Here is an 18,416-nt window from a genome sequence, read left to right on the forward strand (position 1 = left end):
ATGAGAAGCTCTCATTTGTACAACTAAGCTAAGCTGACTAGACTAGCTAATAGGACAGCAATGATCAGTCATTGATCAGCAGCTAACAAACTCAACAACCTTCCTTGTTTGTAGGAGAATCAGTTGAGCTTGCTTCTAGAATGTTGTAATGCATGTGCATGGTTGAGGCACGCATCAGAAGCTGACTTGTTGTAGCTGCTAGGGTGAACACCAATACTGTTGTAGCTGCTAGGGTGAACACCAACAATAATCATTTTTGAAGAATTTTACGATGCACTGTACTAAAGATGAATTATGGATGACCCTTACTAATGTTGACATTGGCCACGATAGTACATTGACGAATGATCTTTACCCTTATTCGAAATGGGAGACCCTATATGGTTAGATACAATAAACCGACACAAAAAATACGTTTATTATTTTAAAGCAAATATAAAGATATATACTTCGTATTACTTATGGCCACAACCTAAAATATACGAAGTATTACACAAAAAATACGTTAAATTGAATGAAATCTGGCTTAGGCACAAAACATGGCCCACGATCATCTTTAGGCATGTGTGCTTGAGCGACCTGACTCTCCAACTCTTTGGCGCACACATGAGTACATTTACTGAACTCAATATTGTATTTTCTTATGTGGGTGGAATTCGTGGAATCTCAATGGCCCAAATATGGATCTAAAGTATTCCCAATGGCCCAAAATCAGTAGGCGATGTATCCAAAGAACCAAAACAAAGATAGCGTAGCCCAAACATCAATCTATCTTCAAAACGCAACACGCCAAGGTCGGCAGCAACAACGCCAACAGAACAACAACAACACAGTTGTCCGCTAAATTCAATTCCTCAGCTTTCTCTTTCCTCTCAAACTCACCCCTAAATTCCCCTAAATCATCCAGACTCCAGAAATTTCGAAAACCTAGAATCACAAATTGCAAAGATGCCGAAGAAGATGGGAGTAAACAGCAAAGCCGAGGAGGCCAAATCCCGTAAAGCCGCTGCAGAAGCCGAGAAGAAGGATCGAGAAACCAAGCAAAAGGAAGACCAATACTGGCGCGAAGCCGAGGGGTCCAAATCAAAAGCCGCCAAGAAACGCGAAGAAGAAGAGCAGAAACGTGCTGAAACCGCGGCTAAGAAAGCGGAGGCGCGCAGATTAGCCGAGTTGGAGGAGCAAGAAATTGAGAAATCCCTAAAAAAGCTGGACAAGAAGGCGACCCGTGTTGCGGGCGTGTCGGCAACCAAGGTGACGGAGGCGGAGCTTCGGCGGCGGAAGGAGAAAGAGGAGGAGGAGTTGCAACGGAAGGCAGAGGAAGCGAAGAAGAAAAATAGTAGGATGGCGGAGGAAGAAGAGTATGAGAAGATAGTGTTGGTACAGAATACGAATAGAGATGATGATTTTATTGAAGCTCATTCTGTTGAAGAAGCTCTTGCCAAGATATCTATTGCTGAGACTTTGCCTGTTGATAAGCATCCTGAGAAGAGGCTTAAAGCTTCTTTTAAGGTAATTGGTTATACCGATCAACTTGTGTTTTTGTTACGATTGAAGTACAAACTAGAACCCTATTTTAGGAAATATAAAAGGTTGAATTTTTTTGTTGTATTTTGAATTAAGGGAATATTTTGGGCATGTCTGATTTTGAAGTTTATTTGGGGGGAATTATACATTTTTTGGAATTTGATTATCATAAGGTTTTGTGGATGGTGGTGATATTCAATTTATTTGTGTGTTGGGACTTATGGAGCTATTAATGTCTGTGATTTACAAAGGTTGTTTCTAAGGTCAATTTTGAAAGCCTAATGAGAAGTGGGTATGTTAACGGGGTCGGGGGTGGGGGTGTGGGCGGGTTTTGATTTTAAGGGGGTATGGGGAATGAATGTATGATACAAGTTTTTTTAATCAAATATTTCAATGTATGGGTTATGAATGATTAAGAAGAACATACTTGTCTGCTTAGAAGTTTTTGAAATACTCCGGTTAGATATTCCTGTTCTCTGTTGATGGAAAGTTCAGCCTCAGCTTGAAATGATAGTGTCCATGTATGATGATGAATCGTAAGCTATTTTGTTGCAATGAGTGAAGTAGCTTCTATTTTCAATCCTAATTAAAGTGATTTTAATGCACATGGACTATATGTCGACATGAGTGGGTTGTATAAATTGGGGTGGGGTTTACCATGCTCACTCAAATATACAGACACATTAATTGTTTTGTATCGAGCTAGATAGCTGGTGTGATTTTTAGTTTTTGGTAACTTGCACCAGTTTACCATCTAGTATTTGCAACTCGGTTGCTTACTTATTGAAGGATCAATTACCTAGTACACATGTTTTTATTAGAGGACATACTTTCTTGTTTTTATCCATAAACCTTTATTTTCTTTGCATCGTGAGCCCTCTATCATAGTAATGTACTATTCACACAAGTAGTTCGTAGTACACTTCCTTTTGGTTGTTGCAAGGGAAAATTGTTGGGATTTCCCTTCAGTGTGATATGATGTAAGCAACATATCCATCTCCTTGAGCTGTTATATACTTGTATGCACCAGAAAGACTTAGGGTTTTAAGGGAAACTGAAATATAGTTTAAACAGGCAGAGGGCTAGGAGCAGACCTTGCTGTTGGGGTATTAGTTTAACTCCATATATTTATCTTAGTTTCTTATTTTTGCTTAGATTAGGTGTTTGATTGTGGTGCAGTTCTTGAGTGCCTAGTTCTCACCGTGTTATTCTTTCTTGTTTGTCTATTAACTGGACTGAAGATTGTATGTTATTGTCCCCGTATTGTTACACTTACTCATGACTTGTTGGCTTTGTAGGCTTTTGAAGAATCTGAACTACCAAGGCTGAAGGCTGACAAACCAGGTCTGACACACACCCAATATAAGGAAATGATATGGAAGTTGTGGAAGAAATCTCCTGACAACCCTCTCAATAGAGTAAGCTATTATTAGTTTACCTTTGTGGTATTTTCTTCATTTTTTGGTTATTTAGTATAGTATTTGCATGTTTCAATTTGTTGATTATACGATTTATACCTGTTTGGATGTGGTATCTGCTTACATGATCAATATTTTTATGCTGATGCTGTGGTTATGTGATTATACCTTTTTAGGGATGTATTTTATTTCTTTAAAAGCTACATACAGCATTAAGATATATGAATTGCACTGCAATGACGTGTATGCTAGTTTTAAATTTTTCTTCAGTGAAGGGAGAGTATGATGCCTCAAATCTCAAGAGTAGAACTATTACTGATGCACTTTTTGTGTGTGTACCTTAAGTTATTAGAAGCCACTCTGTAATTAAACATTTGTCAGGTATGTGGTCATCCAATTCCAGTTGTGAGGTATTGCTGTAAGGTTGCTGGAAGATTATGTTATACTCCGTACTAAATTTAATTGTCTGTTTCTGTGTGGTTATAGTTGATGAATACCACACATTCCTTGATCTTTGTGATTACCTGTTCCATATCTTGATCATTTAACTTTGCTTATGCTAAAAGTGTTCACTGTCTTAAGAGAAATAAGATCTTAGAATGTAAAGCCTCTAGTCTGTAGGCTAAGGTATTTGGGGACGGGAGTTATTTCATACACAAATACATGTGCTAAAACATGGTGAAGGTGAAATCTGGTCATTGCTTTGAAGATGCAGTCTAAGTTGGATATAATGAGGGCCCCTTGTTGTGGCTGGTTATTCTGGGTGTGGTTTCAGGTTGCTGTACTCCTTTTAAGTGAGAGGCAAATGACTACTTCGGGCTAGCATGATTTAGTTTGCAAGTTTACATAGGTTTTAGTTCATTGTAGTGAGTGTACCATTATTATTTATGTTTTTTATTGGGTGGCCGGGGAGGGAGGGTGTTAAAATGCAAGAAGATTGAAGCGTTTGGGTAATGGTATACTAGAAGATTAAGTGTACCAAGGAACAAAAAGGAACGGTGCCAATTAAACATTTCGTACTCACAGTGAACAGTGCAGAAGTTAATACCACGTACTTGTATATGGTTAGTAAGTCTTGCTGACATTGTCAAATGTTTTTGTGGTCTGAGCAGGTTGATGAGTGATAAAAGTTTGTAACCTTAGAACTGAACAGGGAAGCTCAAGAAGTCTCTCAATAACTGCGACATCTATTTTCTGTACGAGTAACCTTATACCTTGTTGGGCTAGTAATTGCAAAGCTGGTCATCTCATTCAAGAGTCATTCAAGAATTTGTGTGCATCTGGCGTAATAATGCTTCCTCCACTTTGGACAACACCATTTGTTAGTATAGTTGTTGCACGGTGTGTATGTGTTATATGATGGGATCGGGAATAAACTACTATTGACATAATTTTATACTTCTATTATAGCTGGAGTTTTTAATTTTAATTCACTGAGGCAGTTGCTTTCTTTTGTAACATCATAAATAAGCCTTTAATTTGGAGGCTAATCTCTGATCTTGAAATTTCAATGGACGTGTGAAGATGCTCATAATATATGACAGAGTTATGTTGTATGTTAGTATGTTCTTTGATCTACTTCATTTAAGTGCATCTATTGTTGATTTAATTTTTCAATTTTTGTAGGAGGGAATACCCGGGTTGGTTTTAGATAAGACATGAATCAGTCCAACTCTTCTTCTTTCAAAGAGGATATTGTTAAACCTAGCTCTAAGGACTAGGACTAGGACTATAAATAAGAAGCTTACATCCAATGGCAGTCGATTTTGAGATTCTCCATTGATTCTATATTTACTAGCGATTTAGTTTCCAGACTCAAAACTAGGAATTTGCTCAACTTGAGCAATTAGATTTTACGTTTAAGTTCAGAAAGAAGGTCGAAGAACAATAGCAGAACAAGATACTTGTATTCATTAGGCTGGCTGGCATACAAGTTGTTTTCCAGTTGCCTAAGTGAAAAATGAAAAGCTTAAGTTAAAAAGAAGTCACCTCCTGGACATTGTCATTCATTTTAGATTAAAGTGTTTGTGGCAAGTATAACAGATTACTTGAGAGCCCTGCCACAGAGAAGGGTGTTATCAGGTATCGGGTATTCATCCCTGGGTGAACGCGAAGGCGTATAAACTCTCAAGTATAACTGTTCTCCAAGGTATTGGCGTGCCCAGAATTGAGTCCTTATGTTCCACATCCCAACATTATCCAATGATAAATACACCGCTGTCCAGGATCTTGGATATACCTGCAACAAAAAAAATCATCCAAATGTGAATTTAATTGTTTGTATGTCTAAGTCCGTCTCTCATTTCATATGTTTGTATAGCAATAATTATCTTACCTGTACAGTGCAGCGTGAAATTGCATCATGCAGGTTGTACTGTTGCCGCTTCTCTGGTGACCATTTTCCACCATCCATTCTGCCATCAGTAGGCAAGGTTAGAGGAGGTTAGTTAAGATGAATACATTTGGGTTAAGGTTACTAATTTATAATTTATAATTTATAATTTATAATTTATAATTTATAATTTATATGAAAGACAATTACTTAAAGATAGGTCTAGTTACCCAACAACGAAGAAGTTGTAGCCATCAATGTGCCAACTTTGAACAATTCTCTCTTTGTTCTCAAAAACAATCTCTATAAAAGTTCTGTAATCAGCACCCAACACTCCTGTATCAAGGTACATGTTTTTCCCTGTAGGATGATCAGGTATGCTGTTGACGCTAAACACGCCCTGAATGTTGAAGTAGTCTGCTAGCTTAAGGGGAGTATCTGCTGGAACAAAAGAAACACTATTTACAGCATATCTTTGCTTTCCATTCACTTGACCTGCAGAACTCGCTAGCCTTATTGTTCTGGTCAGGGGTATTTCTCCATAGTGGTATGATCCTTGTGGGTTCGGCCTTGGTCCACTTGCTGTCAAATTTGTCCTACCAGTAAGTCAAATAAAACACCTTAGGAATTAATTATAAATATAATGCTGAGTTTATAACACATACAACCATAGAATGAACAAGTACCTTATAGTACGTGCTTGTTCAAGAGACCAACCGATTTCAGTGGTAGGTCCACCAGGAGGTGGGCCGGATACAGGGCGGGAGGAGCCTTGATAGTGGAAGATTCCGGTAGTTGTATGGATCACGTCATTGAACCGTGTTGAAACTGCGATGTAGTAGTCTTGGACATCCTGATCGGCTTTGACTAGGACGGAGTAAGATTGCCCTACGTGGACATCCAACGACGAATAGAGTTGCTGCATGGTGTGTGTTCCCTCAACTTCTACTAGCATCATCTTATGATTTTGAAATCTGATGTTGAGTGTGTTTTGTAGACCAACATTTGATATCCTAAATCTGTATGTCTTACCTGCCAATTTTTGGTACCAATAAACGAACTACCATTTCAGTGTCTTTTCTTTTAAAGGATTTTGCTATACGTATGTAGCTACAAGGTCGTTACATATATCTATTTTTATTTTTTTTAGGGAATCGTTACATATATGATACTTGGTATATGCACAAGTGTTACTGTGAAAACATCTTAATCACTAGGGTTGTTAACGTTTTGTACCCTTTTGAACTGTGAAAACTGCGTCATTGGCTCGTCGTCCATTGATGTGTACCCCGTCTGGGAAGTGAAGCCTCTTTCCATGGTCCAAAGTTGCCTTCAATTTCTGTAATCCAAGAAAACAAAAGTTGTGGTCTTCAATTAAGAAAATGAAAATGAAACTGATTTTGACACACCCCTTGGGATTAGAGCACGAAAAACTATATCTCACGGACCATAGCTAGACCAGTTTTGTTCCGAATAAAAGATGAAAATTGGTCTATTGTCAACCCTCTTGACTTGATAGTGAAGTTAGAAAGTCGCATCAATTGATTTTGATGTCCTAGACCAGTTTAGCTAGACCAGTTTTGTTCTGAATAAAAGATGAAAATTGGTCTATTGTCAACCCTCTTGACTATAATAGTGAAGTTAGAAAGTCGCATCAATTGATTTTGATGTCCTGAAGTTGAAATCATAAACTAGTAGCACTTAGAGTATAAATTGTACAATTAGTATAGGCAAATACCACAATTTCATGCCCATAAGGCTAAAGTTAGATGTTAAAACATAACCATAAATGTACGTAGGGGTTGAGATGTTTATGTACTCCGTAACAAATATAGCTTGAACTGGTGACGTGATAACTAAAATAAGTTGTAAAGAGTAGCTAGTAGGATGTAGATGGAGGTCTAATAATAATGAACGTGACATAATTTAGAAAAAAAAATGAGACAAGAATAGTAAAATTTACCTGGTGGTCAGATTTGTACCAATCACCAATGAGAAGGGTAAAGTCATCAGCAGGGGGAGGGAAGGGAACAGGAATGAGAGGCCTACTGAGGACTCTAATTCCTCCAAAACCACCAGTAGCTTTGTGAAAGGCGGTAGAAGGGAAGTAGAAATAGCTACCAATTTGATCTTTCACTTGTAATTTGTAGGTGATATTCCGTCCTGGAGGAATTGGACATGTTGTTCCATACACTCCATCTTCGAATGAATTCTTCCTCTGTTGAATCCCATCCCTACAATTTCAATTTTCCGTCAAACATTAATTTCAAAAGGCCTTTTTTTTAAGTTTTCTCTTCTACCTTGTCGTGATAGTTTAAGTTTAGTTTTTTTCACCTTACTTTTACTAATTCAGGATTCATAAGTTTGTAAATTTAAGTTTAGACGGTCAAATCTTATAAACTTATATACTGTACAAGATTTGTATGACCAGGGAGTGCACGTATTATGATCAAGATTTGTATGACTATGCCGTGGAAGCAGTATGTTTCAAACAATCAATACTACAATTTCTAAAAATACACGCACCACGTACTTATACTAGATGTTAAAACACATCCATGCTCATCTCATGATATTATAAAATTTTCTCCTTGTAATTTCCTTTTACCTTGTGGTACTTTGTTTCGTATAAAATTATTGTATGAAGTCATTAGTTTCTTAGCTTATTTCTCATAGATATAATTCCTTTTTATTTACGAGTTATTATGATATTTTTGATCTTGGAGTTATGAAGATATTTTGTGGTCAATTGGAAACAACTTCTCTGTAATTGCAAGGGTAAGGTTACGTACATCCGACCCCCTTTACTCCGCTTCTTGCGGGAGCCTCTTTAAGGCAATGGGGTAATGATAATGATAAGGTGGAATTATGAAGATATTTTTAATTGTACTGAAATGGGCCTAGAAAAAAACTCCTATCACAAAAGGCCCATGGTTTCACATTCCGCAAAAGACTTAAACCCATACTTTGGTGTGGAAGGTAGACTCATCCTCGAGTCTCTCTACTACTTTGTACATGTCTGTATGTAGATTATATACTTTTACAAGCAACATTTGTAAGTTTAGAGTATTTCCTAGAGCTGTGTATTATAATTTGTTAAAGGTATCTAATTTGAAGTTGGGTAGGATATGAAATAAACTTTTGAGTGGATTTTGCGATAATGTTACAACAATAAACACATAAATCATTTAGAAAGTATGGGAATTGATAAATCCAAGGAAAATTTTGCTTCTTCCAAGGAAATCCACATTTTTTTAAAGGTGATTTCCTTGGAAGAAGTGCAATTCTTCCTTGGATTTATCATTTCTGTATATATTGCATGCTTGAAATAATTATGCTACCCAATTACTTATTCCAACGGTCCAACCTAACTCTAATCCAAAGTGGAGATCGAAAGTAATCTCAATAAATACTGTATTAGTTTATTACTTACATTTACAAAAATGAATATAGTTTTTTATACAAAGAATTAAAGTTTTTGTGTCGATAATAATATATACAATGCTCTTTAAAAGGGTTTATGGATGAAAAGAAAGAGCTAGGTGGATACCAAGTGAGTAGAAGTTGGTTGAGTGCACTCATGACTACACCACTCACGTTTTTCCCTTGAGAGAAATTTGGTTGGGGGCCAACTAGTCTCCAATTGAAAGCCAAATTGAGTACTTGGCTTATTTTAAAAACCACTTTTCTTTTCTTTTTGCCTTTAGTTTTACTCTTTTGTCTGCCTTTTGTTTCAACATCATTTACCAAAAACTATTCACTTATTACCACAATCCCAAAACAACAATAAGATCCCGCATTTTTAATAACTGCAATACATTTATACACACGTGTTAATGTATAATTTTGACTATAAATAACTTTAGTAGTCTAAAAATAAAATTTATGAAAATTTTGATATTACAAAAACATAGTATCTTATACCTAATTCAACAACACATCATAGAATAACATTTTCTTTTTATAAATTAGTAAAAAAGATAAAGTTAAAATTAACATATGAATGTCAAAAAAAACTGTATGTCAAAAAAAAAAAATATGAATATCATAAAAGTAAAAAATAAAAACACAAAAGTTAAAGTGTTACACTTATTCAGAAATAGAGGAAAAACAAGAATGTCTCTAATTAATTATCAACTGATTACCTACTTAATGATTAAACATTTTGAACCGTCGTGATTTGAGTACAAATGACACTTTTTTTGGGAGGCATGTACTTCGATGTAGGCCCGATATTGACCAAATTCGTTTCTTGAAATGGCGTAATTAAATGCACAACACACCTTAATTAAATCTAGACATGGAATAATGAAAGTGCCCCTTGGTTACACGAACCATTAACCAGTTATCCAAATATATTCGACTTAACCGATTTGATTGCCAAGAAGACCTAGGTCTAGTGGTTAAGACTTTGCCCTTTAAAAAAGTATTAGGAAAACTTGCACTTTTTAATTAGGTTAATAATGTTAAGGAATGGCCGGTAACTAAGAGAGCCTTCGCTGCACGACAATTTTATTTTATTTTGTTTTTATTTTATTTGCTGATTTGCTGCATACTAAAGCTTCAAATGGGCAAAAATAATAATAACAAGCATATCAATACACTATTAAAGAAGCAAAGTGATAAAGGTCGCAATTTTACGATAAGATAATTTGTGTCGCAACTATTTTTTAAAATTACGCCAAAAATATATTATTAGATTGTAATTTTTACTTTTTAATTTAAATGGAAATGTATATTTTATATAACCATCATAAAAAATATTTCCTTTGTTTTATGGATTACCTTATTTTAACATTTTCATAGTAAACAATATAAGTTGATAGTAAAATATTTATGGATTACCTTATTTTAACATTTTCATAGTAAACAATATGAAGTTGATAGTAACAATAATTTGAATATTTGATGAGTACGTAGCAGTTTACGTGGCACCCTTATGGTACCATGAAGAAAATGACACATAGGATTGCGACATATTTTAATTGTGGCAACTTGCGACATTTATGATCGCCCAAATTTAAATAAATTAACACGACACATATTTTGGTAATTTAAATTGAACACGCGCGACTAAGAAACTCAGCACAACAAAAACATAACGTACTTGACACAACATCCAGATTCCAGAGACTGTAGAGAGTGGAGAGAGAAGAGAAAGAATAACAAACCAGGAAATGAGAAACGGCTCATCCAAGTGATTATAGACGTTGATTACAAGATTATCATTTGTTACTGATATTATATCCGGTCCTGGGAATTGCTTATTGATAAGTATCCCCTGCATTTAATTTATCCACAAATTAAATCATCAAAATAATACATGCAATTTCGAAAATGATATAATAAAAACATTTCATCTATCATTTCATAAGCAACATAATGTACTCCTTATGGACCAAATAGACACTTGACTAGGGTTCGAGGTTCCTTTATAAAATAAAGATCGACTGGTTTGGGACCAAATGGCCGGAAGAAGAATCAAGGCAAAAACGAACCCGTTGTTGCACGCCGAGGGGATAAACGTGGCCATAGGTGACATGCCAGTCGAAGTACCTATAAGGACTTTCAGCAACAGCAAACTGGAACACAGAAATTAAAGCAATGCAGGAAGCCAACATGTATTTCTGAGACATTATTATTATTGTTATTATTTACTACTCCCTACTCCGTATTTGTTACAAGAAAAATGGAGATAATAATGATGGTGTTGTGAAATGTTTATTTCATCCAACTTTGTAACAATAAAATTGTGGGTTATGAGAAGAAGAAGAAGAAGAAGAAGAAGAAGAAGAAGAAGAAGAAGAAGAAGAAGAAGGCCTTGAAATGGTGAAGGCTCAAGAATAGTATGGGTAGGGTTTTGGATTTATTATTATACAAGACTACAATAGAGTTTATATAATAATTATATGTGACGATAAGCACTAGCTAAGCTACAGCTTTGGGTTTTTATTGTTTTTATTTTATCTTTTTAAAAGATAAACTTTGTTTTTATAGTAAAAAAAAAAAAATCCCTACGCTTGCCGAATTTGCCGTGGAGATTCATCCTCTAATAAATGATTTTTCAATTTTACCGACTAATAAATGGAAGAGTATAAATACTTATACACCTCTATTTTCTTACGTAAATTACCATTTTGTTCATTCCCCAACCCCAACCTCAACCCCCCCTTTTTCTTTATTAAAAATGTTATTATCCTTTGCGCGCGCACATAATAATTGTTTTGTTCATATCCTTATTGCAAACAAATTGTTATTATCATTTCAATTTTTTAGCAAATAAAAATATTATCACTATAAATTGAACTATTTTCCTACAAAAAAAATCTAATTTTGTACTACCTTCAATTATTCGAAAGAGTTGTTTAAGTTCAAGTATTACTTGGTTTTTGTACAATATGGCATGTTATTTTGGAGTGAACGGATCTAAATTGAATATGTTGGACTTGAATTGAATTGGATAATTTATTTTGAAAAAGTCCAAAAGAAAATGGCCCAAGGAACTCAACCAACTATGTAATCGAACACTTTAGAAGTTTAGATACTTCGTCTATAAGTTTATCAAGCCAAAATAAAATAACCCGAACTTAAAATTAGCCAATTCAAAATTGATCCGAACAAGGGCTTTGTGACTTTTGTCAGATCTAATCACATTCTAAATGAATATCGACACTTTATTACTTACACAATGTTCTCACATTACGTAAATTTTACTATGTAACCGATTTATACGATTATTCGATTCGGCTTTTACACTATATTAACAACGTACGTAATAAAAAAAACCTAGGTAATCCATACCATGTACTATGTATATGTGCAAGTTAATGAAAGCACGTACGAGTAGTAAATATTTAAGCGGAACCGTGTACCGTGTAGGGTGAGTTGACATTTCTACAACCGCAAGGTTATGAATTTCGGTCGATCTTAAACTCTAAAAAGGCTCCGTGATTGTGGACGTGAACCCCGGTATTCATGTGTGTCAATTTCTCCTTTTTCTAATTTCCAGCTCATTTTCACAACTTTTTTTTTTTTTTTTTTTGAAGGGGCATTTTCACAACATTTAATCATCATTTGTAATTGTAGACTGGCCTCACTTTTGTCTAACTTCATTTCATTTTCCACCGAACTAACATTCAACTTCCTTGATTATTCTCTTCTCCTCTTGTTAATTCTATGGTGTTTTGTCTTACTATCATACGAAGTAATTAATACGTCAACTTTTGACTTGTGTACTAATCTTAAGGTATAGATGCGTATGTGAGTACAGAGTACTACGTATGAATTACTTGTATTACTGTGTTCCTGAAAAGTGAAAATTCTTTACACTTTAAAATATGCGTCTATAGTATGAAAACTATGATCGTAACTTGATCGTGTAAGATCTTGTTATATTAGTCTCGATACGTATTTCAGAATATCAACTTTTTATAATGTTTCATGTACGGATCGGAATTGAATGGAAACAACCTCTGTGCAATTGCATGGGTAAGGTTGCGTACGTCCACCCCCCTTACCCCGCTTCTTGCGGGAGCCTCTTTGAGGCAATGGAGTAATGATAATGATACGGAATTGAATATATTAGTGTTTGAGTATTGCATTGGAGTTCATGCAACTAATAAGTTTAAAAAACTTTAAAGAACGAATTTAGTAATTATAGGGTACACGGTACAAAATTAAACCTTTTTCTTCCATTATGGTCATATATTAATGAACACTACGTTTATCTAATACACGTAATCTTTGCCTTCTTCACCTGATCTGGTCTGATTTCTTTAGTTTTGTATTTACTTTGATTCTTCCTAGTCTAATCTAGTTTTGTCTGATTTTTTATGGTATGGTTTGGTCTTCTCTGTATTTTCTCGGTCCGGTCTGGATATTTTCTTTGAGTGCCTTTGTTTTTACCGATCGGGTCTGTTCTGATTTTTTCTAGTCTAGTCTGGTATGAATTTTTCTGACCTTGTATAATAATCAATAAGAATAATTAAGGTAAAGACAACAAAGTCTTGCTATCTACGATAACATATTCAGACATAACGTACGATAACACAGGATCGTATAGCTTTGTTTTGCATAGAATTCGGTTTAATCCAACCCGAGTTGAAAATAAGTGCACAAATCAATTACTTAGAAATAAATTTAGGTCTTAATCTCTTCAACTTATAGTACCTTATTTAAATAACTAAATAAGTTTCGGGTCCTATAAATTTAGATAAGTTCCAATAAAATCTTATAAGTTTAATAAGTTCCAATAGACTAAGGTCATACAAGTTTAATAAGGTCCTATAAATTCCAATAAGTTCAATGAGGTACTATAAGTAAGGTTCATATAATTAAGTTCTAGTAAAGTCGAATGAATTGAATAAAATATATAATACTTCCTCCGTTCTCATTTACATGACACAATTGGTTTTTTTACACTATCCACTCAAACTCTTTTGACTTTCTTTTGTTGTTTATACATAAGAAAAATATAGTCGTGTGGGGGTCTTATTAGATTCGTCTCAATAAATATATTTTTAATATCAACTTTCTATAATTTTTTCGTATGCATATTTGAAGATATTAACGTTTGAAGTCGTGCGTTGACAAACATGCCTAAATAATTGTGTCATTTAAAAAAGAACAGAGAAAGTATTTGATTGTTAGTACCATTGTTATATACTTCTTATTTGACTATTATTTACGTTGTTATATTAAATAAAACATATTTATATTGTTATATAAAAATAATTCGTGGTTACTAGCTAATTTACGGTTAATAATTATTGATGATATATTAGTATTACCATGTTTATCAATGTTAGACTAATTCCTTTTATTAAAAAAAAATACTGAACGCAGGTTGCTATAAGATTGACGAACTGGATGGTCATACGTATCGAATAAAATTGACAAAAAATGATAAAGGTCGCAACATGCGACCTTTAAGCCGTGTCACAATGATGATATGGCATTCTTATGTGTCATTATTTAAATTGGAATTTAAAATATTTAACTTATATATCCTACTATACTTGTTTAAAATAAAGGTAGGAAAATCTTAATAATCTAATTTGTTTCTTTCTTTATATCGATTACCTTATTTACATGTTTTCATAGTAAAAATTTTGCATTTATAGTAAACTTTTATGATGACTCATAGCCTACGTGGCGCCTTGCGACCTTTATCATCGGTATATGTACCAATTGAACTTGTTTTCGGCATTGCAATTTTGCAAATAATCAATCAGCCCGATTTTAAAACCAAGTCCAAGAAATTTTCAAACCGTTCGAGTTCTTATACGAGCAATAAGCCAATAAGTGAATACGGAGTATACTCGATCAAGGCTTTTCTTGGAGCTATTTTCTCCATTCTTCTTGGAGATCCAACAACCATTATTGGTTCAACCATGGCTCATCTTGTCATTCAAGGTCTTTTACAAACTCGATCCATTTAGTAAGCGGTAATATTAAGGATAGTAATGACTAATGACAACGTATAATCTAGGTTGCACCAAAACGGATACGGACACGGACACAATACGGGTACGGGGATACTCCATTTTAAAAATGACGGACACGGGGACACGGGAAATAATAATATTAAAGTAATATAATATATAGATAAAATTATAATCATTAATATAATAATATGCAAAAAGTATTCTACACAAAATGACACGATAATAACACAATAATCATCTCCTCTTACATCCCACATTTTTGTTCTTCCTTTGTAATAACTTTCACTCCTCCTAGAAAGGAGACGGAGATTGTTGTGAATGAACAACCAAGCCTTCATAAATATAAGATCAGATTCACATGATGGATAGAGAAACTTGTTCGGTATCGTTTTTTGTTTCCAGTTTTCTGTTTTTTTACAAAACTAAAAACCAAAATATGAAAACCATGAAAAGTAGTTTCCAGTTTTTTGTTGTCAGTTTTCAAAATTAACATGATTACAATAGGTATGACTATTTTTTAGTTGATAATTCAATATAAATCATATGACTTACAAAACCAAAAAACCAAAAACTGGAAACTGACAGTGGCTTGTGAATCTGGTCCTATATATATGAAGGTTGTTGATTGCTCATGAGGCCTTAGTAGTAATCTGAAATATTAATTAATAATGAAATATGTGTTCAAGACGTGTCCATCGTGTATCCGGTCGTGTGTCTCGTGTCCTAATTTTTCGAAAAAAGCCGAATACGTGATTTCGCTTGTCGGACACATATTTTCGCATGTCCAAGGTGTGTCGGTGTCCAATACGTATCGGACACGGGACACGACAGCCCAATGGCGTGTCCATGCTTCCCAGCGTATAATTGCATCAGGAAAGTTCTATGTAGACATTTAGTGTCCATGGTAATGAACGTACTCCATCACGTACATGCCAACTTCTAACGTGGTATATATTGTCATGTACTCTCTCCGTCTCTTTTTGTTCTTTACGTTTTTCCTTTTTGGGTGTCCTAAATGTTCTTTATAATTTCTTTTATATTAATACATAAATATTTTAATATTCTATCAAAAAATTTATCCAATGATTATTTTAACCAATTAAATTCATTGTGTCATTTAATCTTTCACACTTTTCCATTTGGACATTAAATTTTTCTCATTTTCCCCTATATCAGAATTTTGATAAAAGTGAAAACATTATAAGTAAACGTAATTTGTCTTGTTTTAATAAGAAACTAGTATGTAACCCGGGCGTTGCCCCGAGTTTTGACTTTTATTCGGGGTTTTTTTTTTTTTTAAATATGTGTAGGTAGAGATAAAATCATCATCAAATTACAGTGGTGACATAAGATTAGTGGCCGATCAACAACCTTTCCGATTAAACCCCACATCCAAAAATCTAAACAAAGTCGGATCCTTTTATTCAAAGTAATAATTGTACATTTATGAATTAAGTAATCATTCCTTTTTTTGCATTCACTTTTATTCAATGTATTTGTTTATTGTAAAAAGAATATATAGGCTTATATGAAAAGATATTACATAAGTTGTAGTTGGTTAAGATGGTAAGAAGTGTAACTTTTAACAAAGAGGTTTGGTGTTCGATCCTTGTTAGATGTTTTTTGGTTGTAATGACGTGTCATGATGCTAATTAGTGATGACGTGGCGTAATAAGGAGAGGTTTACGTGACACGTATACGTTCTTCAAAACGCCTTTTAATATATTAGTATAGATAGAGGAATCTCGATGCACATTAATTAGACGTTAAAACGCGTGTAAAATACCAAACGTAAAGAACAAAAAGAGACGGATGGAGTATATTGGAATTGGACTTTTCTTACAGTGATACACTAGTTAGCTTATGTGCAAGTTACAACGCACGTCTTTAGTAAATTTTTTGAACATTCAATTTACTTATTAAAACAATAAAAAAATGAGTTGCATTCAGATGTAAAAAAAATAATAGAAAAATATGACCACTTTATAATTTAAGCCACAATAAATATTTTAAAATTATTATTTTTCCAAGAAGAATTTATTAGAGGTTGTACAACTCATCTTAACAAACAAAAAATAAAATAAAATAAAATATATGTGAAGTTTAGGAGGGGGGAGGGGATTGTGTTTTAGTATAATAGATAGATATAGATAAATAGATTCCCTCAAAAAAAAGAAAAAGATATAGATAAATAGATTTAAGTTTATCAAAAGGTCTTGCGCGCACAAGGTGTACAATAAATTTATTGTACACCAAGATAACTTTTACCCATTTTTTAGTAACTTAAACTTAGTGTTGATTAACTTTTCTAAACGTTGATAGATAAACATTTTAAAGGGTTAAATGATTAATTTTATACCTTATTAGTGATTTTGAAGAAATAAGTTTTATTAAAATGAAAAAATTTATCACTAAAAGTAGATAACTTTTACATATATAAGCTTAACTTTTAAGCATTTTGAGTTAGCTTTTACTTCGGTGTACAATACTTATTGTACAACCCTTATAAATAAGAATTTGTATAAGCTTATTATCATACCGATGTTTATTACTCCCCCCGACCCTTAATACTCAACCCGTTTTGACCGGATACGTTTGCCAATGCACAACTTTGACCACCAATTTCTTTAACTACATATTATAAAAACTTACAATAATATTAATATTTTGAATATATATATTAAGATTGATATGGGAGCTCTCAAGCTCTCCACTAATGGTGTCAGTTTAAGAAATAGATGAGAAAAGAAGAAAGGAAACTTGCGTAGAAAGAAAGGAGAGAAAGAAGAGAGAGAGTAGAAGTTGTTATTATATTCATTGATTATCAAATACAATGAATGATTCCTTATATAGGCTGTCATAAAGGATCAGCTAACAACCTTCTAACAACTTCCTAAAATTAAGGGAAATTATTTAAAAGCTAGCTAACTGTTTATAACTAACTCTTGCAACTAACTTTTCCGCCAAAACTATGATATTTATGATATCATGATCATCCCATATCATAACACTCCCCCTGAAAAAGACTTGACCTCAAGTGTAGACAACAAAAGAAGGAAACTGAGCATGAAAATCAGCTTCCACCTCCCATGTTGCTTCATGATTCTCAAAACCAGTCCAACTCACAAGATACTGCTCCTGAGGAACATTTTGAAACTGAACCACACGTTTCTGTAAAATAGCTGCAGGGGTGACGGATTGATGAGCAAGATCAATCCCTTGAAACCAGTCTGGAATATGGGAAGCAATAAGAAGAGTACCCCTAAATTGCTTGAGTTGAGATACATGGAAGACATTATGTATCTTGGCATCAGCTGGAAGCTTTAACTTGTATGCAACTTTCCCAATAAGAGCTGAAATCTGAAAGGGGCCATAGTAATGATGAGCCAACTTTTGGTTTGACCTTCTGTGGACAGTAATTTGCTTATAAGCTTGTAACTTCAACCATACCCAATCACCAACATTGAACACCCTTTCTGACCTATGTTTGTCAGCTTGGACCTTCATCCTTTCTTGTGCTTTTGCCAAATGAAACCTCAAAGTGTCTATCATAGCTTCTCTCCTCAACAAACTCTTATCCACCTCTGCATTATTGGATTCCTGTGGTAAGTAAGGCAAATGAAGGGGAGGAGGTTGATTGTAGACCACCTCATATGGAGTAATCTGACTGGCAGTGTGGAAATGAGTGTTGTACCA

General features: G+C 34.1%; 2 protein-coding genes across 2 annotated transcripts; one reads left to right on the forward strand and one right to left on the reverse strand.

Moving 5' to 3' along the window:
* The first annotated feature begins 787 nt into the window (after nt 1–787).
* LOC110788179 (uncharacterized) lies at nt 788–4,506 on the forward strand. The gene is made up of 3 exons (XM_021992814.2): nt 788–1,509; nt 2,823–2,942; nt 4,055–4,506. The coding sequence occupies exons 1-3, from the start codon at nt 949–951 to the stop codon at nt 4,064–4,066; spliced, it is 693 nt and encodes a 230-aa protein (XP_021848506.2). The 5' UTR covers nt 788–948; the 3' UTR covers nt 4,067–4,506.
* Nucleotides 4,507–4,819: 313 nt separating this feature from the next.
* Nucleotides 4,820–11,207, reverse strand: LOC110788180 (L-ascorbate oxidase homolog). The gene is made up of 8 exons (XM_021992815.2): nt 10,773–11,207; nt 10,446–10,555; nt 7,238–7,508; nt 6,511–6,613; nt 5,961–6,306; nt 5,505–5,870; nt 5,278–5,356; nt 4,820–5,181 (listed from the first exon to the last, which is right to left on the reverse strand). The coding sequence occupies exons 1-8, from the start codon at nt 10,908–10,910 to the stop codon at nt 4,987–4,989; spliced, it is 1,608 nt and encodes a 535-aa protein (XP_021848507.2). The 5' UTR covers nt 10,911–11,207; the 3' UTR covers nt 4,820–4,986.
* Nucleotides 11,208–18,416: the final 7,209 nt, after the last annotated feature.

The sequence above is a fragment of the Spinacia oleracea genome, chromosome 4, assembly GCF_020520425.1.
Source record: "Spinacia oleracea cultivar Varoflay chromosome 4, BTI_SOV_V1, whole genome shotgun sequence".
Classification (NCBI taxonomy): domain Eukaryota; kingdom Viridiplantae; phylum Streptophyta; class Magnoliopsida; order Caryophyllales; family Amaranthaceae; genus Spinacia; species Spinacia oleracea.

Excerpts from the sequence above, each read along its gene's own strand:
- LOC110788180 (XM_021992815.2), bottom strand. The coding sequence starts at position 10,910 with ATGTCTCAGAAATACATGTTGGCTTCCTGCATTGCTTTAATTTCTGTG. Across the intron at positions 10,556-10,772 it reads CCCTCGGCGTGCAACAACGG|GGGATACTTATCAATAAGCA; the intron begins GTTCGTTTTTGC and ends AATTAAATGCAG. Across the intron at positions 6,614-7,237 it reads GGTACAAATCTGACCACCAG|AAATTGAAGGCAACTTTGGA; the intron begins GTAAATTTTACT and ends CTTGGATTACAG.
- LOC110788179 (XM_021992814.2), top strand. The coding sequence starts at position 949 with ATGCCGAAGAAGATGGGAGTAAACAGCAAAGCCGAGGAGGCCAAATCC. Across the intron at positions 1,510-2,822 it reads GGCTTAAAGCTTCTTTTAAG|GCTTTTGAAGAATCTGAACT; the intron begins GTAATTGGTTAT and ends TTGGCTTTGTAG.